The sequence below is a fragment of the Sus scrofa genome, chromosome 10 (assembly GCF_000003025.6).
Source record: "Sus scrofa isolate TJ Tabasco breed Duroc chromosome 10, Sscrofa11.1, whole genome shotgun sequence".
In the NCBI taxonomy this organism is placed as follows: Eukaryota; Metazoa; Chordata; class Mammalia; order Artiodactyla; family Suidae; genus Sus; species Sus scrofa.
This window is the reverse complement of record NC_010452.4, coordinates 19,387,401-19,410,963: the sequence shown is the minus strand read 5'-3', so window position 1 is coordinate 19,410,963 and position 23,563 is coordinate 19,387,401. Positions and strand designations below refer to the sequence as shown.

At 51.7% G+C, this 23,563-nt stretch overlaps 1 protein-coding gene across 1 annotated transcript; it reads left to right on the top strand.

Annotated features, from left to right (window-relative positions):
* On the top strand, positions 940-23,298 carry TLR5 (toll like receptor 5). The gene is given in 3 exon segments (NM_001348771.1): positions 940-1,002; positions 18,186-18,547; positions 18,550-23,298. Coding segments are annotated over 2 exon segments (2,568 nt in total). The 5' UTR covers positions 940-1,002; positions 18,186-18,189; the 3' UTR covers positions 20,760-23,298.

The following is a 23,563-nucleotide window of genomic DNA, read 5'->3' as shown; positions in this document are numbered from 1 at the left end:
CCACTTTTTTCTTTCCTTTCGGCCAAGCCCAGGGCATGTAGAAGTTCCGGGGCCAGGGATCGAACTCCAGCCACAGCAGTGACCACGCCGGGTCCTTAACCCGCTGTGCCACAGAGGAATGCTCCACCACTTTCTGATAGGCACCTCTCTTTAACCCTTTGGTTGCAGGGGCCTCTGGAGAGCCGGCTCCTTTCTTTTGACATGTCCCTTTTCCTGCAAACCCCAGCAATGGAGGAGGTGGGGGGAAAAAAAGAAAAGAGAAGGCAGGGCAGGACCATCGTGCTCATAGGACAGAAACGGTCTGTTTTCCCCTGGATTCTCCAGACAAACACAGCCTTCCATCCTCGAACCACGCTAGCTCCCTAGCTCCGAGCTACGCCCCCTAGAATCTAGACAGATTTTAGCTTGAGGTTTGGCGTGGGGGAAGGAGCGCTGCTGCGGGAGTCAGAGAGCAGGGGCCGAGTTCCTCCTTAGCCAGCTCCTGGCTGTCCTTGGGACTTTGACACTAGGTGCTGGGGCCTGGGCTTCCTCCTCTGCGCGCTGGAGAAAGGAAGGGAAGGAAATGCTGGCCTGGATGATCTCCACGGACATTTGGGGAGTCTGTAGAGGTTGCAGCTCTGTCCCCCTTTCCCGGCCCTCGCGGCCGGGAGCCGGGATCCAGGGTGTCCCACGCACCCAGCACCCGCGCTCCGGCCTCTCGCTCCCCAAGCCCACGGGTCCCCTAATTCCTTGTCAAACGGACGCTTTCCCCATTTCCCCAGCTGCAGGGTTTCCGGGGCGCCTCAGAGGAGCCTCAGGGTTGGAGCAGGAGGTAGCTCCACTCGCCAGAGAAAAAGAAAGGGTTACCTGGGCTGTGGGCGGGGCGGGGCGGGGCTGTCCGGTGGGCGGGGCCTCCTGGGGGCGGGGCCGGCGGGGGCTTCCGGGGCGGCAAAGGGAGCTACTTCGGTGGCGGGGAGGAGCGAGCCGAGGCGCGCGCGGCGCGGGGAGACACCCCCCTATCAGGTGAGCGCCCTGCAGCGGACAAGGGCCGGCGAGGGCAGGTGTCCCCCCAGCCCCACCCTCGGCAGGGACGGGGCGGGGACTGGACTACCTGTGACCGTCGGGTGCCTTTCCCCCTCTAGGGGCCTCCTGGGCTGTTTCCAGCTCTCTTCCCAAGACCCAGGCGCTCAACCCCTGGATTCTCTGGTCCTAGAGCCCTGGGGGAGTGGGGGTGGAGGGTGGGGGGTAGGAGCGCCTGGATACCCCACAGGCAGGATACAAGGAAACTTTGGCGGTGAAAAAGTCACTTGCATCTCCACCATGGAACAGTGTTGTCAGACTTTCTCCTTTCACTTTCGTCCCCACCTTGGGAATGGGCAGGTGGCTTAAGTATGTTCCTTGGAAAAGGGAGACAGGCCCCATCAGCAGGGCTCTGGAAATCCCAGAAAGGTACTGAGCCGCTCAACAAAAGGCCTTGAACCCTGCCGCCTCTTTCCCTCCCCTATAGCACCAGGTAGAGCAGCCTGGCAAAGGCTCCACAGTAAATATTGACTGACCTGTCTTTTTAAAAATCTGCCTCTGAAGATCAGAGTGTGGTAGCACCCACCGCTCCTGGAAAACCACAGTAGGGAGACATTTTTAAGGGGTGAGGGTGGGTTTAGTTGATGGTCTTGGGGGTGAAGGGAAGTCTGCTAAGGCCACCTTTGGGGTGGGAGTTCTCCCTTGCCATTAAGTTAGCTGTGTTGTCACCTAGTGTTTGGAACACCTGTCTAGCCTGGGGACCCACCACCAAGCAGCTGACCTGAGTGTCCTTCAGATAGGGACTGTGGCCGAGCCCTGACCCAGTCAATACGGGGCCCTGAGTGGCTGGCAGCTGGGATGCTGTCCCCTTGGCCAGGGCCCGGATGAGGGCATTAGTGATTACACACCGCTGCTGCAGAGCTGCCCGGTGGGTGTTATTTGATCATTTTTACGGCGTGGACTCAGCCAGGCTGAGCATGGACAGATCTGTCCAAGATCTCCTGGACACTGTGACTCACTTCACCTTCGTGCTTGTGGACAGAGACAGTGGCCAGCAAATTCCCAGTGTGCCAGACCCAGCCTGTCAGAAGGGAAGCCCTTGGGCAGGGTCCTGGGAAAAGGTCTATGGTGCTCGAGGCTAATCTCTTAGTTGCAGGATTGTGGGGAGGTTCCAGGGGGTCCCCAGAGGAGGGACCCAGGCCACAGCTTAATGCCTGAGCATATTTTAACAAACAGCCATGCCCATACATGTACTGGTACATGTACATATACTGGTACCTCCATCCTAAATAGTGTCACAGGATCATCGCTTCTGGCTTTATGTCTCTGAGCAAAGCAAGGAGCTTTTAGATGCCGTTGTCTGAAAGCAGAGCCATCCCTGCCAGCTTTTTGGGTTTGTTTCTAAGGAGGGAAGGCTTCAGAGGACATGATGTCCTCCCTAGGGTGTCTTTGTTGTTTCCCCTGCCTCCGCCAAGTTTGGTGTTGCTGAGTGGTGAAATCAACATAGGCCTGTGTGTCTAGTCATGCTCACAGACTCAGGCTCAGAAAACAAGAAAATACTGGTGTGTCCGGTTGCTGAATCCATGTGTTGGTTTCCTGTTTCGATTTGTGGGAAAGAGGGCAGAAAGCAGCTCCAGATCTCCTATCGGGTCTCAAGCTTCCAGAATTCCCAGCGCTGGTTTGGCAGCGCCCTCCCCCAGGTGTGAGCCAGCACCTAGAGGGTGCTCTGTTCTCTGGGACCAACTCCCGCTTGGAGGCAATTCTTTCTGTCCTTCAGAAGCTTCTGGGTTCGAGGGGAAGAGAAAACCAGCACCTGTGAAACAATTAGAGAGCAATTAAGTGTAAAATTACGGGCATCCTCTGCCAGTTCCAAGAAGACAGCCCATGTGGGCTGGAAAAGGCAGGAGAACTTCAGTCTTCATTGGCCTTTAGAAACAGCAGTCGGGGACCAGGCGAGGCAGAGGTGGAAAGCCCAAGGGTATCATGGAGCTCTGAAGAAGCAGAAGGGGAGTTCCTGCTGTGGCTCAGCAGGTTACCGACATGGCTAGTATCCACGAGGATGCAGGTTCAATCCCTGGCCTTGCTCAGTGGGTTAAGGATCAGGTGTTCCCATGAGCCGTGGGGTAGGTCACTGTGAGAATGAACAAATGTCCTTTTTGTCAAAGGAAGTCATGGTTACTCCATTTTGCTCCTGCTTCATCTGAGATGCCCTCCTCCACCCCTCCCCGTTCCCTCTTCTCCCAGGAACAGTTTGTTTCAAATTAGCCAACCAAGAAGAATGTGCGCCCTGACCTGGCCAATGGCAAGGGATACCTCCCCTGCATTAGGGACAAATACGGAGGGTCTTTTCTTCTTCTCGTGCACTTTTTGAGTACCCGCTCCCTTCTGCAAAGTAAAGAGCCTTGTCGAGATCTCCCCGTGATCCTGTGTCTCACTTGCCGACACTGATGATCTGAGCCAGAGTCATTTTATTTTATTTTATTGTCTTTTTGCCATTTCTTGGGCCACTCCCGTGGCATATGGAGGTTCCCAGGCTAGGGGTCTCATCGGAGCTGTAGCCACCGGCCTACACCAGAGCCACAGCAACTTGGGATCCGAGCCATGTCTGCAACCTATACCACAGCTCACGGCAACGCCAGATCCTTAACCCACTGAGGAAGGCCAGGGATCGAACCTGCAACCTCATGGTTCCTAGTCGTCAACCACTGCACCACGACGGGAACTCTCAGAGTCATTTTAATTCTCCAACACCACCTGCGTGGCTTGGATCCTGCATGGCTGTGGCTGTGGTGTAGGCCGGCAGCTGCAGCTCCAATTCAACCCCTAGCCTGGGAATCTCCATATGCTGCAGGTGCGGCCCTCCAAAGCAAAAAAAAAAAAAAAAGAAAAGAAAGAAAAGAAAAAGACTGAGCAGAGGTTCTCACTTCCCCCTCCCCCATGCCGTCCCAATTTCCTGCACCACCCTCCTGCCCCTGTCATCCCCACTGCACCCCCTCCACTGACGTCACATGAGGTTCCACCCAGGCTTCTTTCGCATGCCCCTCTCTCTCCTTACACTTCCTCTCCTGTGCCCACAGTACTCTCTGTTGAGGAATCCTCTACATTTTTTAGGAAGTGTCATCTCAAAGAGCACTTTCTGCAAGGCAGCCTTCGCTGGCCGGCCCCGCCCCAGGCAGAGTTGGAAGTTTGTCCTTTGCCCCCACTGCTCCCTGCCTGAACCTCTCCCGAAGCTCACACACCCTGATTGCCCAGGTGGGTTGAGGTGTCTTGGCACCAGTCCCTGAGGGGTCCTCGGAGCCAGCCTTGGTGTCTGGCACATGGCAGGCAATTGGCAAATGATCCTTGACGGCAGTTCAGCCATACGTAGGGTACCACAAAGCACGTCGGGGTTAAGCACTATTCCTGGGCATTTCAGATTGGATACTTTTGGGGGAGGAATTTGAGTTTCCTGCAGCACCAGTACTCAAAACCCTCAGCAGCCCCCTCTGCAGATGCAAGGTCCTCCTTGGTCTGGCCTCAGGGTATCCCCCTCGAGCCTCAGCTCCACCAGCTCCCACCTTGAACTTACACTTAGATTCTTGAGCCAATCCGACCACAGAGGACCCCTGGGCCTGGGTCCCTCCCACCCACCTCCCTTGACTGAGCTGTTTGACAGCCTCTGCCAGGAATGCCTCTCAGCAGTTGCCGGGTGGGGGTGTCCCCATCAGCCACAGAAGGACTTGATCTTTGCCCACCCTGGCAGGGGGTTCTCTTGATGCTTTTGTTAGCGCAGCACAGACTGCAGATCCCTCCAGGGACAGTTCTCAAGTGTTTTGTAATCTGTCTTCACGTTTCTATTCTCTGTGCCTAATGAAGGGATCATAATTTCATATGGTTTCTCCTCCCCATGCCCCCCATGCCACTGCTTCCAATTTACATCACAATGATTTTTGCTGCTCTTAGCGGATTGTCTGTGTTGTTACTTTCAGGGCTTGTGATACCAGACTTCCCAGCTCTCCGTGCGGGGGCCCTGACCTTGCGGCTGCCCATCCAGCCTGCTCATTTGCTTTGTCCACGATCACACCAGCTTTGGCTGAGTTGCATCACGGAGGCGGTCAGTGTCTCGGATGTTAATTTTCTTATTGCAAATCTTGGTGCTGCCTGAGCTTAACGACAGGGAGAGGTGTTCAAGTCCTTGCTGAGGTATCTTTTCCCAAGGATTTCAGATGTGTCATGCTAGTTGGTAGTTTTTAATAACTGCTCGGATGGAATTACTGCTTTCAATCAGATGCTTTGAAATTGTGCGCTTAAGAGTTTATAACGAGCAGACAGAAGAGAAGCCGTTTTGTACCTCAGCCATTCGGGTTTTCAACATCTGTCTTCAGACCATCAGTGCCTCTGGATGCTGCTGTTTTTGTCCTTTTGGTTTGGGTAGGGGGACTGCCCACTGAAAATATGAAAGACAATAGGGGAGGCTTTTACCTAACTGCTCATGAGCTCCCCAAAGAGACAGACCAGATCACCCCAGCGGATTGAGGAATTCCTTTTCTGTTCCCTCACCGTTCCCCTTCAGTTGTTTCCAAAAGGAATATGTTTCTGATGAAGCGCCATTGGTTAAAGATGTCTGTCTACTTAAGCAAGCAAGAAATATTAGAGCATGATGCAGCAATAGCTGTGGTCTCGGTTCAGGGACTGGCGGGTCCTCAAAAGCCGCTCTGGATGCTTCCTTGGGGAAGTAGCCGCTATCATTGTGGCAACTGTATAGACGGTTCAGCTGGCACTCAGAGAGGCTGAGCACTTGCTTGAGGTCAGCCATTTATTAAATTGGGGAGCTAGGATTTGAATCCAGCTACAAACAGTTGTCATTTTGACTTTTCAAAAAAAGAAAATCTAAATTGTGTACAATGCAAAAGAGCTTCAGAGCCTCAAACAGTGTGTGGGAGTGAGAGGTGGATAATTCTACCTGAGGTGCCTGGCAGGGAAGACCTCACAGTCCTTTTTTGAAATTTGGTAGTGATTTCCTCTGTCTGTGCTTTAGGAGCGGCCAGCCTGCCAGGAGCACCTGCGTGCTCTCTAAATGTAAGCAAGCCGTAGGAACTGCCTTCCTCCCCTTCTGCCCAGACTCTCAGGCAGCCCCCACCACAGGCTCTTGCCTTGGTCTCTGCCCTTTGTGCGCCCCCTGCTGGTATCCAGGAGAAGCGCCTGTCCTGGAGCCAGAGAAATGGTACTTAGCTCTCCTGCTTCCTTAGCTCCCAGTGAAACGATATGACCTGCCCAGCTCAGAAGCCACGAATAACTCTGTTGGAGCAATTAGCTGATGCTTCAGTCTTCAGGACTGATAAGAGTTGGGGGTTAATGTGTGGCTCCCTTCTCAAAAGTGATCATGCAGCATCCTGGTCATAAGTGAGCTGTGAGGCCCATAACAGCTCTCTTAAGTCCTTACTGCTCAAATCGTGGTCACTAAACCAGCAGCATCAGTGCCACCTGGAGGCTTGTTAGAAATACAGAATCTCAGGTCCTTTTCCAGACCCCACCCCACCCGCTGAATCAGAATCTGCATTTCAGCAATATCTCCAGGTGCTTCACATGCAAATCATCCTTGGAGGCTCCTTGTCAGTTTGGCAGTGTCCGCGTCCTGATTTTATTTTATTTTTTTGAAAGATCAAAATGACACCTATGTTTGCAGCTGGATTCGCATCCTGGCTCCACAGTGTGATGGATGTGTGACCTCAGGCAAGGGTGTTTTAACCTCTGAGCAGCAGGTTCATCAGCTCTAAAGTGGCAAAAAGCACTGTATGTCATCCTTAACTTTTAAGACCCATCTCGTCCTAAATCTGAGACCCAGTAATGACCCAGTGTCTCCTCCCTCAGCCTTTGTTTACCAGGTCCTACTGCTTAGAAATGTTGACCTCTGATGGCAAACCTAGATTTTCCCCTAGAAACCCGCAAGCTCTCTGCTCACCGGGGAGTAATGATGGATGGTCCTCATCCTGTGTGCGGGTCCCTGGCAACCAAATGGCCACAGAAGTGTCACAAAAGGGACGTCTAGGTCCAGAGGAGGCACTTCGCCACCACCTTGACTGAAGAAAGATGGAGCAGATTATGAAAGTGTGGGGCCCCTCCCTGGAGTGAGAAGGAAGAAAGCGCCCCCTGCTGGCCTGACCCTTTCAGCTCGGAGCTTCCATGCAGCTCCATTTACGAAAGGCTCTTGATCTGTTCCAGTTAATATCCTCCTTAGGGACACACCTGAAGTTTGAAATTCCTCCACAGAGAACATTGCTACATGACAGAGAAAAACACCCATGGAATGTTCTCTGTGTCTCCCTCTTCGGTAGCTTGCCGGTTCTCCCCTAGGAAAACCAAAGCCCTTTCTCCCGACTCCCTGGAAGCGCACTGACCACCATCATTGCTGTGAGGAGGTCCCCATGGTCTCGGGAACGGAAGTCTTTAAACAATCAGGGGCCCTGTGCCTCTAGAATAAGAACATTCTAGAAGCCCCTTGCGTCAGGACTGGAGGTATGTACTCCTGACCAAAACCGCTCTCCTTCAGAGTGTTAATGGGAAGCACGTTACTGGCAGCCTCTGAGTTGCTGGGCGCCTCGGGATCCCTGCCCTTGAGGGATGGACAGCCTGGGGGAGGCAGTGGTGAGATGCAAATGCCGTGGAAACACGCACAGAGCAAGGAAGAGAGGTAGAGTGCCTGTAGACACACGAGAACCCTTTTGCTGAAGAGTTGGCGCCTGGGGCAGCCGGGGAGGGGTGAGCAGCTGTTGGATGGGCAGGTGAGACGTCACGAGGATCAGCAGAAGCAGAGGACTTGGATGGGGCCACACTCAGAGAAGGTGAGAAGAAGACGAGTTCCCCCTGCGGCACGGGATGACTGGGGAGAAGCCGGGAGGGAGGTTGCCTGGAGTTTCCCCCTCTGTCCAATGAGAGGGTTCAGGTGATAAGGGGTGTCCCGGATCAGCCATTCCAGGACCAGAGTCATCCACAGCGGTGCCCCGAAGCCTGATGCCCTGAAGGCTTGGACCTTTGAGGGCCGCAGGAGCCAGTGAGGGCTTCAGATCAGAGCTGTGCTCTACCAGCCCCTCATGTAGCTGAGGGAGAGGTGGGGGTGTCAAGGTAAGACTTGCTGTGGGGGAATCGGTGAGTGGGAGGCAGAGGGGAGGTCACTGCAGCAGCTGGGACAGGAAGCAGGGGCCAAGGAGGTGGTGGTGGTCGTGTCCTAAGCTGAACGTCACAGAATCGGCCACCAACTGCATGGCTGTACGTGAGGCTTCGTCTGGGGGAGGGGGCTGGGGGAAGCTGGTCTGACCTCACCCACCTGGAGGCCAAGATGGGAATAAGGCTCCACAACCAAAGATGACTGAGGCGCTTGTTCGGTCAGAAAGGCTACAGCCCCCAGCGCTCTGAATTGGGAGGAAATGCTGCAGACGCCCCCCCCCCCAAAAGGGTATTTCCAGGTAGGTTGGGGTGAGGAGGAAGGAAGGGCCAGCTCCCTTCCAGAAGCTGATGGGGTCATAGGCACAGGTAGCCACTCCCAGGTGGGATGGAGCAGGTGAGACAGGGCTGCTCTGAAGGGCCCCAGGCTCCCTCCAGATCAGCCTGTCCAAGGGACCCAGGGCACAGACCAGCCCTCAGCACCCCAGCAGCCGGCACAGCGGGCCATGAAGAGGGAGGAGGACCCAGAGGCAGGAGGCAGCAGATTCATTCATTCATATGTTTACACAACAAACTACAAACTGGGGAGCCTGACAGCGATCATGGACCAATTCCCAGAAGAGAGGTGGCCAGCGGGCTGTAGCTCTGCAGAAAGGCAGGGGGAGGCCCCGTGCATCCGTGAAGCTTCCGGAACAGCAAGTCCAGTGGAACTCAGCTCACTTCCATCCTGTCAGGGTCACCAGCTTCCAGCAACCCTGGAAGCTCAGCGAGGCGTTTGACCTGCGTTTCTCACGGTATCTCCCACCCCTGCCACCGCCCACGACATGCCAAAGGCAAGGGTGTCCGTGGGCTAGACTTACCAGATGTGCTTGGTATCGAGGCATCATGCACATGGAGAGATGCAGATGGACCCTAGTGAGACCCCTGCCCCCCCACACCGGGCACCAGCAAGTCAGTGAACCATCCTCCTGATGCCACAGCCAGTGTGCTGATGCCCGGCTTCCTCTGCGGAGACTCATCATCGGTCATCGGGCTGTGCTGCTCTGATGCCCGGGAAGATGCTGAGGGCTGTCCTGGTTGGAGCACCTTTTGCACCGCAGTGAGCACAAGCGAGCCACCCTCTGCAGCCTCACCAGCCTGAGCGTGAGCTGTTGCAGCCCAGCCACAGGCTCTTGGCTCCAGAAACCACCTGCCAGCTGCCCTGAAGGGCACGTGCCCCCACCTCCCCCCGCCCCCAGGACAGACCCCAAGCCCTCCCGGAGGCCCAGCTGCCGGACACCATGAGTCACCAGATGGTCACGGCACATGCCAGGTCAAGACCCAGGCCTTCCTGTTCTAGAAATAGGAAGCAGGGTCAGCGGCAGCTTCTGAGAGGGCCGCGGCTGGGCCCAGCGGGCCAGGGAAACGGATAAAGGTTTGGAGTCAGTTCTGAGAGGGGGAGAGAGGGCGCTGGGGCACATGGAAGCTGTGTCGGGCACACAGCATTCTTGGATGCTGCGCATCTATGTGGGCACCATGGTGTGGCTGTTCCTGATGGAGCTACAGCTGTTGGGTGTGGGCCTGCCGAGCGCCGGCAGCTGGTGTAGACAGGGTGGAAGAGCAGGGAGGCCTCCAGATTGGAGGTGTTGAAAGAGGGTCTGAAGCGAACGTCCATGGGGTCTAGAATGGTGGGGAGATGAAGGGAGGCAGATGCACTTAAAGGGCTGGGAAGGTTCGAGGGGAATTGAGAGGCCGCGTACGTCAATGTAGTGGGAAGAAGCCCAAAACCGTAGAAAGGGGAGGTGCTGAGAGAATAGAGAACTCAGCATTGCTGAGGAGCTGTCTAGGTTTGCGGGGACAGCAAGGTGGACCTGCACGAGGAAGCTGGGGGTTGCTGAGAGGCTCACCTTCCCCTGGAAGCCAGGGCCCACGCCCTTTGTGGCCCAGGGAAAGTGAACACAAGATCAGCAGATGATGCCCGAGACGTGAGCTAAGCCCCATACAGGCCCACCTGTGCAGCCACACCAGAGGCACTAGGGAGACAGAGCTGTGTGGTCTTTCGTAAGTTCCTTAACTTCTCTGGGCCCTAGTGTTCTCATGCGTGTGATGGGGAAACAACAGGACCCACCAAAGCCTGGGAAGAAGTTCAGCGCTCTGCGGGGTGAGCACAGAGGCCAAGGTACCCACTCTGTGGGACTGCGGTTGTTGGGATCATTTCTTTCCCGCCTGCAGACTGGAGCCCCCTGGGTCTCGGATGTGAGCGCGCTTCAGAATCCCCCCGCGGGCTGGATGCAGCAGCCAGCCGGGCCCCAGCCCCAGAGCTTCTGGTTCAGCAAGGCTGAGGTGGGGCTCCAGGCTGGGCTGCTGCGGCTGCTCGGGAACATGACTTGGGGCATCACTGCTCCAGAGCGTCCTACAGACCACGGGACCCTTGCAGGAAGGGACCCCCGCGTCCCCCAACATCCAGCAGTGACTGGCTCAATGTGGGAGCCTCAGCCTGGGGGGAGCTCCCCTGGGACGGGCACAGATTCTAAATACAGCAGCTGGTCACCCCGAGAAGAGGGAGGGTTGAATGCAAAAGAGGTCCATCGTTCCAGGAAGGCCTCGAGGTCATGGTGGTTTATGAAGGGAGCTGGAGTTGTAGCCGGGGAGCAGATTCTGAGGTTCATGGCCGTGCCGGCACCCGTGAGTTTCCTTGGAACACCTGTCAGAGGCAGAAGGCTCAGCTGGAAGGACTGTGGCCCTGGGGACATTGCAGACTTCAGAGCGCTCACGTGCTGGCTTGTTCCGGTGGGGTCTGCCTCTGGGAGTGTCACCATGTCCACTGGCCTTGAGCTGTTTTCCAAGGCTGAACTTGAACATGTTGGCATTTGGACTCAGTCCAGGATTTGTATTGCTGCATTGACTTTGGAGAAGCTTGCCCAGGCATCCATTCAGAAATGAACTCACTGATTTTCTCCGACATGGAGCCTCCTTGCCCAGCGCTCCAGCCGCCTGCACCTGCCAGGAGAAGCGTCCCATCTGCAGCCTGGCACCAAGCTCAGACTCCGGGAGTCCTGCCTCAGAGCCTCTGATGAGCCCGTGTTTGTTAAGGATCCAGCATTTGATCAGCAGAGAGGCAGCCCTGGCCTCCGGCAGGGGGATCTGCAGGCTAACTGTGGTGTCCAGGGAACAGGGGTGCCCCTGAGCACAGGCTTCCCCATTTCCTGTGGTGACACCACAACCCTGACTCACCCGTGCTGAGGCCAGTGGCTCTGCTGTGCAGGCAATTCAGTCAAGAAAGGGAACTGGCTCTGCTGACGGCCAGGATTAAAGCTAAATGAAGTCAACTCAAACGGAAGGGCTGCTGACCCCTCTCCCTCCGGTCTCATTATCTTAATTAACCGAGTTTGGCCGGAGCATCGATTATGCTGTTTCCGTTACCCCTCGGAGCCCTAGACACAAGCTGGCCTCAGCAATAAAAACCCAGTACTCAACAGCCCTCCGAACTGCTCCCCAGCCCACTGCCTCTAAGAGAATCAGGGGTTTCTGAGTTGGAGCGGACCCTTTAGACCGGGGTTTCTCAAAGCGTGGCCTCAGGATCACTCGCTTCAAAGTACCTGACACACAGCAAGAAAATGCTTTCCTGGTGCCCCCGGACCAACCGAACTGCATTTCTGGGAGTCGGACTCAGCGGCAGAGCTGGTTTCTTCTCCTTAATGTTTGTTTTCTGATTATGATAGGATATAAAATTCACCATTCTATCCACTTGAGGTATACAGTTTAGTAGCGTTAAAGACATTCTCCTCGTTGTGTAACCATCACCATTTTTCCACGTCCAGAGATTTCTCATCATCTGGAACAGAAACTCTGAACCTCTTAAACCATCACTTCCCATTCCCCCCTGCCCAACCCCTGGCAGCCTCAACGCTATTTTCTGTCGCTCTGAATTCGGCGACTCCAAGTACCTCATGTAAGTGGAATTGCACGGTGTTTGTCGTTTTGTAACCGGTATATTTCACTTAGCATAATGTCTTCAAGGTTCAGGCGTGTTGAAACATGTGCCAGGATTTCCTTCCTTTTTTTTCCCCCCTGCACCTGTAGCATATGGAAGTTCCTGGGCCAGGGATCAAATCCTGAGCCACACTGCAACCTATGTCATGGCTGCAGCAACGCCAGATCCTTAACCCTCTGTGCCACAGCGGGAACTCCAGGATTTCCTTCCTTTTTAAGGCTGAATACTATTCCATTGTCCAGATGTACCACATTTCCCTTATCTCCTCACCTCTGTAGACATTTGGATGGTTTCTACCCGTTGGCCATTGCGAATAAGGCTGCCATGAACGTGGGTGTGCAAATATCTGTTTGAGTTCCCGCTTTCAATCCCGTGGGATATATAGATCTCCAGAGGTGGACTTGAGGGCGCCTATGGTAGTTCTGTGTCTAATTTTTGCGTCACTAGAGTTTTAAAGAACGCTGCATGGTTCCAAGGTGCAGTCAGGATTGCAACTGCAGGACTAGGGGATCAGACCTTCTTCAGCTGGAAATCACCTGGAGTGAGTAAACAACTTGGCGGGGGCGCCCAAGTCACACCCCAGACCAACCAAATCCCCTCTCTGATGGGACCCAGGTACCTGGATTTTTTCAGTCCCCCAGTGATTCCAAATATGGCTGAGTTGGAGAACCACTGGTTTAGACCAGGGGTGCTTAAATTTGGGTGTGTACAAAATTCACGTACAGACCCCCAAGGCCCACCCCTAAGAGTTTCATGCAATTGGCCAATGGCAAGGCCGGGCTTCAGGGTGCTGGGAGGCTTCCCACATGATTCTTCTATGTCACCAGAGTCGAGGTCGTCTCTTGTTCAGCTTTCAGTTGAAACAGGAACAGGCGGAGGGTGCTGGACCTGACACAGTCCCCCCCCATGCATCCCCCGGGACCTGAGGCTGTCCCAGTTCCTATGGCTGGTTCCCAGGCCAATCCCATGGGGTCTCCAAACGCTCCCGCACGGGCACAAGGGGTAGGATCCCAAACAGACCCTGTTCCCTTTCTACTCTCATTTGAACTGTCAGCCTTGCGTGACACAGCCCTGTCAGGTCTGTTATAACACTTGTTTTGCGATAACAAATTTGTTCCTACGCGATGGATGCATTAAGGAACAGTATGGATATATTAGGAAAGATTATTGATTTATTGGGAAACAGCATTAACCCATGAGTGAACATGAAATGTGCACTGGCTTATGTGCCATTTCTTAAGTCTAAATGAAGAAAACCTGCGTCCAGCTGAACTGTACCCAGAAACTTCCTGCTCACCCCCATCTCCCACTTGTGATTTGAGCCGACTCCCACCCCCAGCTGGTGTACAACTTTCCCCTCTGAGGCCAGATAGCTTCCTCCGTCCAGCACTTCACAGGCACCCCCGAGAGGCAACCCTCAGGTCCTTTTCAAAGTAAAGGGATATTTATTGCAGGGTTTATGTTTATCTTAACCGCGGAACATGTATAAAACGGTGCTTTGATTTATTGGGTTTTTTAGGTGCCACTGATGACGGTTTTGAGGGCTGTAGGCAGCCTTCTTTTTTCCCAGAAGCCCTGTGGTTTTATTGTGGGATTTTGTGTAGCGCAGTGGTTTTCAGGAAGGAACGTGTGTGTCAGAGGGCAGAACTAACAGTGTAAATAACTGTAGGTGTTGCTCGTCACTGTCTTTGTATTCGCACCACGCTCTCATCAACCGAGCTAACCAGTGACTCCTCTCACCATCTTTTAAATGATGACTTAGGAACTCACTGCAGGTTCCTCTCCCTGCTGCCTCGGGGAACTCACTCCAGACGCCACTAGACGGCGCCCTCCCCTGCGGGGTCTGAGGCTATCAGTACCCTGCGCTTTGGAAGGAAGAAGCAGGTGGCCAGGCAGGCACAGACTTCCTCAGAGCCTTACTCCACACACCCTCATCCCTCTTGCTCCTTCTGGCTTCACCCATGTGGGGTTTGGGGGCTCAGGTCACTTGATCATCTCTTGGGCTCCCGGTGTCCACATCTGCTCGTTCTCGCCGCCTATGCGTCGTCACTCTTGGATGCTCATCTTTCTGAGGTTTGGTCAGGTCTGAAACAGCTTCATCCCCTGGGTCTCATCTTTAAGTTAGACTTGCCTCCAGTAAGTGCTGATTCACTTTTACTTCAACCTGTTTTGGCTCCTGGCTGTCATATTCTAGGACACCCTTGCTTGGGTGGTCCCTTCTCCCAGCTTCCGTCTTCATGAAGAGCCCCTCCAGACTCCTGGGAGCTCACCAGCTCACCTGGCTCCTCTGCTCACCTGTCCTACCACTTGAGAGAGCTCTGCTTCAGAGATAAAGATGTAGCTATTTCATGCATTTCTGTATTTTATAAGCAAAGAGATCAGCACAATGTTTTGCTAATATAAGCCCAGATGAGGTTCTTTGAAATCTGTTTGTTCAGCTGGCCTCATCCACCTTCCTGTTTAATTTTAGCTTCTCGAATATGGACTGAAAAATTCAGTATGTTGAACAGGTGTCATCTGAGGCCTTCTTTCACTTCTCATGACCACAAAGTCAAGGTCAAAGCACCTAGTCCAATGTAGGCATTTGGAAGCCAGCCTTGAGTGGTCTGTAAAAAGACCGCATTGAAACTAGACAGCTTAACTCTCTTATCCTGAGCTGACCTCACTGCCATGTCTCTGCAGGGATTTTTCTTTCTGGTTCCATAAGAGGAGAATTCATTCCGATGTTTGGCTAAGACAACTGCTGCAAAACTGAGCTTGGGGGCCAAGTTCGTTCTTTCCTGCAAATATCGGTTCAATATTAGAATAGGATTATCTTGCAGTCACTTAAAACCCTCATTTGTGAAATCAAATCTCTCTTCTCTTTTCTTCTAAGAACAGAGGTGGCAAACTCTGGTATTTGGACGGCAAAGCCTGAAATATTTACTCCCTAGCCCTTTACAGAGAAAGTTTTCCAAGCCCTCTTTTAGAATATGACACGTGGAGGCTGTTCTGTGTGAACCCAGGGTTCTGTTCATGAGGTTGAAAGGTGCGGCCTTCAGGCCAGAAACCCTCTGAAATCAGGTGCAAACTTTGATTTATGATACAAATGTGTATTTTTGGAGAGCGAGGGTCAAAGCTATCCTCAGATTCTCCAAAGCGTCTGTGGTCTCAAAACTTGTGAAAAGGGGGAGTTCCTGTTGTGGCTCAACAGGTTAAAAACCTGACCAGTATCCATGAGGATGTGGGTTCGATCCCTGGCCTCGCTCAGTAGGTCAGTGATCTGGCATTGCCATGAGCTGTGGTGTAGGTCGCAGACACAGCTCGGATTCTGCATTGCTGTGGCTGTGGTGTAGGCCGGCGGCTGCAGCTCTGATTCAACCCCTAGCCTGGGAACCTCCATATGCTGTGGGTGTGGCTCTAAAAAGAAATAAAAAAAAAAAATTGCGAGAGGGGCTGTGGGTGTGTTCTGCTGCCAGGCAGTGTAGACTGCCAGCAACAGCCCTGTCCAGAGTGAGCAGTGAGGCTGCCGAGCTCATGTCCTTGTAGGTGCCTTTAGAGTCTGCTCCCCACTCCAAGCTGTGAAAAAGCTCACATAAAATACACTAGGAATGTGACCTTCCCACGAATCTATTTTCCTCCTAGGGTCACAGATGTCCCCAGCCTCGGTTTTCTTGTTGCGTCCCAAGCACATCTTCAGAATCTTCCCCCTGAGAACCTCCCAGTAAGGGCTCATGCTGCCTGCCACGTGCCTTTGCCTGTGCCTCCCCGAACCCCACCGGCTTCTAGAATCACAGCCCGGTTGTGTGCACACCGGGAAGCTCAGAGCCTGAGTCGGGGCCCGTGGCGGTAACTGCCTCTTACCTCACCCCTTGGGACGTCCCTGTCTCTCTTTTATCAGTCATGAGGGATTTTGATACCGTGGGATGCATTGGGGATGAGTAATTGAAAATAGCAGGGACAATGGGGTAACAGGCGTGTCCCTGAGAGGGCTAGTGTCAAACCTTTAGGAGAGGGGGGACCTGTGTTTGCCTTTGGGGGGTTCTTCTGCCAGGACTGGTTTCTATTTTCTTTTGGGTAGTTCTTTTTTTTTTTCTTTCTTTCTTTAATGGCTGCATCTGAAGCCTATGGAAGGTCCCAGGCCAGGGGCTGAATCCCAGTCACAGCTGCAACCGACAGCACAGCTGCAGCAATGCCAGATCCTTTTAACCCACCGTGCGGGGCCAGGGGTAGAACCAGCACTGGCTATTCTTCAGCTTATCACTTTGAACTTTTATCTGATTTTCCAAAATACCACCCCCCATCCTCCCGTGTCCCATCTATAAACACAAGTTTATAGCTCCCAGGTCCACCTGAATCCAAAAGAAATTCACTGAGAAGGAAAGTGGCTACTTTGATTCCGTTACTCATCCTTATCTCCCACAAAGAAACAATCACCAACCATGCAGGTGGAAATGAAAGTGAGATTCGAAGAATGTCTGGTTTTAAAAATCAGGGAACCTGTCGTGAAAGTGGAAAGAGACATCTGGAAGCTTTACATCTGTGGGCTCAGCACCCCTGTTTATAACGGATGTCTGAAATGACTCCTTTATCATGCTGAAGTGAAATTCATGGATATAATCTACCTACACACACATAATTTTTTAATTTTAATTTTTTATTACAGTATAGTTGATGTACAATATTGTGTTAGTTTTGGGTGTACAGTGAAGAGATTGAGTTTTATATACATGTAAGTATTATATGCATATTATATATAATATATACATCATAACATGTACTGTATATAATATTGTGTATATAATATATACAATATATAATATATGTGGTATTATAGTTTATAGATACAATATTATATATAGACTATAGTATAATATACAGAGGTATGTATAATATATATATGATACATAATACTATAGTATTATGTGATACACACACACACACACACACACACATACACATAGAGCAAGTTGAAAACATCGCAGGCACCGAAGGTAGGGCTGCTGGCAGGTGGCTGACATGAAGCTGGGAGGGACGGGCCCTTGTGTGTTTTCTCTGTACCTCTCTTGGCACCCAGCACAGTCCTGGGGACGTAACCAGACAGTTCCCCAGCGCCTTTTGCTGTGTGTGTTTGAGGCAAAATCCCAATCCAGAGAGTGAATTCACCTATTGGGCTTAGACCCTGGGCCTGGTTTTTATGTATTATTGTATATTCACAGGGTCACACAAGTGCCAGGTGTGCAGTAGGTGTTTGATACAGTCTTATTAAATGATGAAATCTGACTCTTTGTTCAGTGATGCAAAGTACCCACTTCTTATGTGATGGGCTGTCATGGGGAGGGAGGAAGCATGGATGACTGGAGATGAACTAGCATCCCTGACAAGTTAGAGGGGGAAGAATTCATTTATTTTCCACCCCTCAACTGAGCCTGCTTGGGACTAGAATGGGGTCCCTGGCTGAGGAGAATTTATTATTAAGTATTGCTATTATTATTATTATTATTGTCTTTTTAGGGCCACACTCGTGGCATATGGAGATTCCCAGGCTAGGGGTCGAATCAGAGCTACAGCTGCCAGCCTACACCACAGACACAGCAATGCCAGATCTGAGCCGTGTGTGTGACCTATGCCACAGCTCACAGCAACACGGGATCCTTAACCCACTGAGCGAGGCCAGGGATCGAACCCGCACCCTCATGGATACTAGTTGGATTTGTTTCTGCTGTGCCACAATGGGAACTCTCTGAGGCGACTTTAACACGTGTCTCCTCCTGCTGTTTTCTCCACCTCCCATCAGCAAAGCTTGAACGAATGAATGAATCTAGGAACTTATGAATGAACACAGAGTAACGCTGAGGATACTGTGAGATATTTCTCAAGTACGTAGAATGGGGTTGATATGTAGGAAAACACGGTGTAACTGGTAGAGTAAAAATAACCAGCCAGTCTCTGCCAACAGCCAGGGCCGTGGGCCCAGAGGAACAAAGGCTCGAAGGGGATAGCCACGTCCTAGAGGACTCTCCCAAGCCCTAAGCATCTGTGTGCAGTGCCTGAGCTGAGATGCCCTGTTCTCTCTCTCCCTTCTTCTCCATAGGATCATGGGAGACTGCCTGGTCCTGCTCTTGACCTTGCTCGTGGCCAGTCCTGCACTTGGAATGCCTTCCTGCTTCTTTGATGGCCAGAGGGCTATCTATCGTGGCTGCAACCTCACCCAGGTTCCCCAGGTCCCCAGTGGCACCAAGAGCCTCCTGCTCAGCTTCAACTACATCAGGACGGTCACAGCTGGTTCCTTCCCCTTCCTGGAGGGGCTGCAGCTGCTGGAGCTCGGGACTCAGTTGACTCCCTTGAGCATTGACAGGGAAGCCTTCAGGAACCTGCCCAATCTCAGGATCTTGGACCTGGGCCATAGTCAGATCGCATTCTTGCACCCAGATGCATTTCAGGAACTGCCCCATCTTCTGAACTTCGACTGTTTTCCTGTGGTCTCTCTGATGCTATCTTAAAAGATGGTTATTTCAGAAATTTGGCATCTTTAACTCGCTTGGACCTATCCAAAAATCAGATTCAGAGTCTTCACCTTCATCCTTCATTCCAGGAACTGAATTCCTTGAAGGCCATTGATCTGTCCCTCAACCAGATACCCCTTGTGTGCGAGCAGGGGCTCAAACCCCTCCAAGGGAAAACGCTCTCCTTTTTAAGCCTTGCGGATAATAACCTGTACAGTAGGGTCTCGGTGGATTGGGGGAAGTGTATGAACCCTTTCAGAAACATGGCCTTGGAAATGCTAGATGTTTCTGGCAATGGCTGGACAGCGGACACCACAAGGAACTTCAGCCAGGCCGTCAATGGAAGCCAGATTTCCTCCTTGGTTCTCGCCCACCACATTATGGGTTCTGGGTTTGGCTTCCATAACATCAAAGATCCTGACCATCACACCTTTGCCAGCCTGGGCAGAAGCTCCCTGATACAGCTGGACCTTTCTCATGGGTTTATCTTCTCCCTGAACTTCCGACTCTTTGGGACCCTCAAGGAGCTGAAAGTTCTGAACCTGGCCTTCAACAAGATAAACAAGATTGCAGACCAAGCATTTCATGGACTTGACAACCTCCAGATTCTCAACATGTCATATAACCTTCTGGGGGAACTATATAATTCTAATTTTGAAGGACTGCCTAAGCTCGCTTATATTGATCTGCAGAAGAATCACATTGGGATCATTCAGGACCAAACATTCAGGTTCCTAAAAAAATTAAATACCTTGGATCTCCGGGATAATGCTCTTAAAACAATTCAGTTTATTCCGAGCATACCTACTCTCTTCTTGGGCGGCAATAAACTGGTGACTTTGCCAAACATCAGGCTTACGGCCAACTTCATCCACTTATCAGAGAACAGGCTAGAAAATCTGGATAACCTCTACTTCCTTCTCCAGGTACCTCATCTCCAGATTCTCATTTTAAATCAAAATCGCTTTTCCAATTGTAACCAGAGGCACGCGCCTTCAGAGAATCCCAGCTTGGAACAGCTTTTCCTCGGAGAAAATATGTTGCAACTTGCCTGGGAAGCCGGCTTCTGTTGGGATGTTTTTAAGGGGCTTTCTCATCTCCAAGTCCTGTATTTGAATAACAACTACCTGAATTTCCTTCCACCAGGAGTCTTTCGCCATCTGACTGCACTGAGGGGACTCAGCCTCAGCTACAACAGGCTAACAGTTCTTTATCCGGGTGACTTACCTGCTCACCTCGAGGTCCTGGATCTATCCAGAAACCAGCTCCTCTCTCCCGATCCTGACTTATTCACCTCACTAAGTGCCGTGGACCTGAGTCATAACAAGTTTGTTTGTGACTGTGAACTTAGCACTTTTATCAATTGGCTCAATCAAACCAATGTCACGATATTTGGGTCTCGAGATGATATATACTGCATGTATCCGAGCTCGCTCGCTGGGAGTCCCCTCAACACCGTTTCCATGGCAGGTTGCAGTGAAGAGGAAGTCTTAGAGTCCCTGAAGTTTTCCCTTTTCATCTTGTTCACTGTCACCCTGACTCTGCTTTTCGTGGCCATCCTCGTAGTCATGAAGTTCCGGGGATTTTGTTTCATCTGTTATAAGAAAGTCCAGAGACTGGTGTTCAAGGACCCCAGCCTGGGAAGGGAATCAGATACATACAAATACGATGCCTACTTATGCTTTAGTGGTAAAGACTTTGAATGGGTGCAGGAGGCGTTGCTCAAGAACCTGGATGCCCAGTACAGCGACCAAAACAGATTGAACCTCTGCTTTGAAGAAAGAGACTTTGTGCCGGGGGAAGATCGCATCAGCAACATCCAGGATGCCGTGTGGAGCAGCAGGAAGGTTGTCTGTCTGGTGAGCAGACACTTCCTTAGGGACGGCTGGTGCCTGGAAGCCTTCAGTTACGCCCAGAGCAGGTGCTTAGCAGACCTGAATGGCACCCTCATCATGGTGGTGGTTGGGTCCCTGCCTCAGTATCAACTGATGAAGCATCAGTCCATCAGAGGATTTGTCCGGAAACAGCAGTACTTGAGGTGGCCTGAGGATCTCCAGGACGTCAGCTGGTTTCTCAACAAGCTCTCTCAATACATTCTAAAGAAAGTCAAGGAAAAGAAGAAAGACAGCGACATTCAGTTGCAAAGCGTGACCATCTCCTAGTCACGGGAGCAGTTTTTCACTTATCCCAAGTCACAGAGAACTCATCACCTTTTATTTCCACCAAGTTACCCTCTGGGGATCCTTTTTGGAAAACAACCCAATCTCTTGATTTTTCAGAGCCACATGATGTTTTGTCTCTCTGACCTCCAAATGAGAAGTGATTTATCTGGAAAAGTGCAGCTGCCCCCAGCGGTTTTCACTCTCCATTGATTCCCTTTGAGACCTGGTAAGACTGTTCTCTCCCTTTGCATCGACTGCAGAATTCATCCTAGTCATGGGAGGGGCCCCTGGAGAGAAGCTGCCGACAGCCAACACCCTTTCTCCAGCATTCAGTTCCAGAAGGGGCTGGCCTGGGACTCTGCAAAACAACACTCAGTAGAAAACGAACAGAAAAAGAGGCGTGCGTCCTATCTACCGTTGCCATGGGAACATCGCCATTGCTCAGCACGGGTAGTGCTCTGTCTCAGGGATCACAGGTGGCCCCAGAGAAGCTGGAGTGACAGTAACTGGATATCTTGTGGCCATAGGGCTCCTCTTCTTAGCTTCTGGGTCTAACCCTAGTGAGCAGTGAATATTTTTTTTCTTGCAAACTTTCAGTCTGGCCTTCAAGACCCTCAGTCACTTACACCAACCTGTTTCAACTTCATTTCCCCCCCCCCCATATCTCATTGATCAATTGCTCAGGCTGCTGCCGAAAGAACTTGGACCTTGGACCCAGATCCTTGTTTGAGTTCTGATTCGGCTACTCATGACTGTGTGACCTCAAGCCTGTTGTGCACCCTCACTGGGCCTGTTTTCTGTCCGTGTGATGGTATGTGTCTACCTCATAGAGCTGCTGTGAAAGGTTAATCAGACAAGGATATTAGGGCATCTCAGAGCTGACCCTTAGACACCCTAGTGGCCACGAGAAGGTACCTACAGCGGGGGGCCTTCTGGAGGCAGTCACGATTTCTTAGAAGTTGTATTTTTTTGTATCTTAAAAGAAATCTATATGTCTTTTGTATTTTTCCTGTTTATTTCAATATAGAAATGTGTATTTTTGCAAAAAGCATCAAGAAAATGTAAACCAGAGTCCCTATTGTGGCTCAGCAGAAACAAATCTGACTAGTATCATGAGGACAGAAGTTCGATCCCTGGCCTTGCTCAGTGGATTAAGGATCTAGACTTTCAGTGAGCTGTGGTATAGGTCACAGAGGTGGCTCAGATCCCAAGTTTCTGTGGCTAGGGTGTAGGCTGGCAGCTGTAGCTCTGTTTCAACCCCTAGCTTGGGAACATCCATATGCCTTGGGTGTGGCCCTAAGAAGATAAAGAGACAAAATAAATAAATAAAAATGAAAAAGTGGTGTCTGTAGGCTATATACTAGTGGTGTGACTGTTCGGCACACTGCTGACAAGCAAACGGAGGTTGAAAGTGCCAATGAAGTCCTTCCAAAAGCTGACAAACATGGTCCTGAAGGTGACCCCGAACCAGCAACCTTTCCTTTTCCTTCATGAAAAAGACCAAGGAAGAGAATGCACAGAAGGTGGCCAATGCACGAGGAATATGTACAATTTCAGTTATAATCAAGCAAGTACGAATCACAGAAGGAAATGCCACTTTTTGCCTAGCAAAGATGTTTAAAAGGTAGCGCCCCACCCAGCTGAGGTACGAGGAGGCTACTCCTCCATGACGCTTCCTTGATGGGGAGGGCAAATGAACAAATACAGCCCGTGGAGAGGGACTGTTCAGTAATTACACGTCTAGGAACCAATTCTAAGATAATGCAAGGTGCAAAGATTTAGGTGTGAAAATCTATAATTGCACAAATTATAATCTAAATGTCCATCAATAGCAAAGTAATTGAATTTTGAATTTGCAGGCCAAGATATTATGCAACCATGAAAAAATGAAAAAGTGACATATAAGCGTTTAGACATGCAGCAAGGATACAAAAGTATTTTGTTGATTTTGAGTTTTTAAATTTCCATATAATCATTATATAAACCCATAGGATTTGAAAAAAAATCACCATCCAGGTGATCTCCATTTACCAAGGAATACTTCGTCAAGTCACTGGAACCTTTGAGAGAGAGATCCCTCCTCTGTAAAATGGTGATAAAACCTAGCAGGATGGTTGCGAAGCTCAAATGAGATCACTCGTCTAGAAAGTTCCCAGGCCGGTGAGCAGAGTTCAGTGTCCCCTTCCCTTTTAGGGCACAGTTGCCTACATCTGGGGAAACTGCCACCAAAGCTCAATCCTCAGGCTTGCTATCCGAATGAGCGAGGGCCCAACTAAGAGCCAGGCTTTCCTGTTACTCTTGCTCCAGCCACTCCACTGGCTGAAGGCAGTGAGGCCGGTCTCCGTGCCACACTGGGGACACACAACAGCTCTCGGGGCTGACATGCCCTACTGGAATCAAAACTGCGCCTGGGCAGGGGGCGGCTCCGACTTGGCGGCCTCCCTGCAATGATGGGACAGCTCCTTCCTGCGGCAAAGCAAGTGCAAGGAGCCCGCCCACGCGCAGACGGCGACGCCTGCACCCGCAGGCTTGCAAACCCTTCCCAGGCCCAGCGCAGGAGTCCAGGCTCAGAACGGCGGCGCGCTTGGAGGCGGGGCTTCCCGAGGAGCGAGGAGACCGAGCACCAATCGCGGGGCTCGGCCGCTTCTGGGTTTGGCTTGAAATTCTGCGGAAGCCTGAAGGCTCTTGCAGCGCTGACCCAGAGGGAGCTTGAGGATGCTTCAGGCTGGTGGCTGTGCTGGGGCCCGCGCGGAGAAGCTCGGGGGCCACGACGCCCGTCTGCTTGGACCATCTGCCGTGAGAAG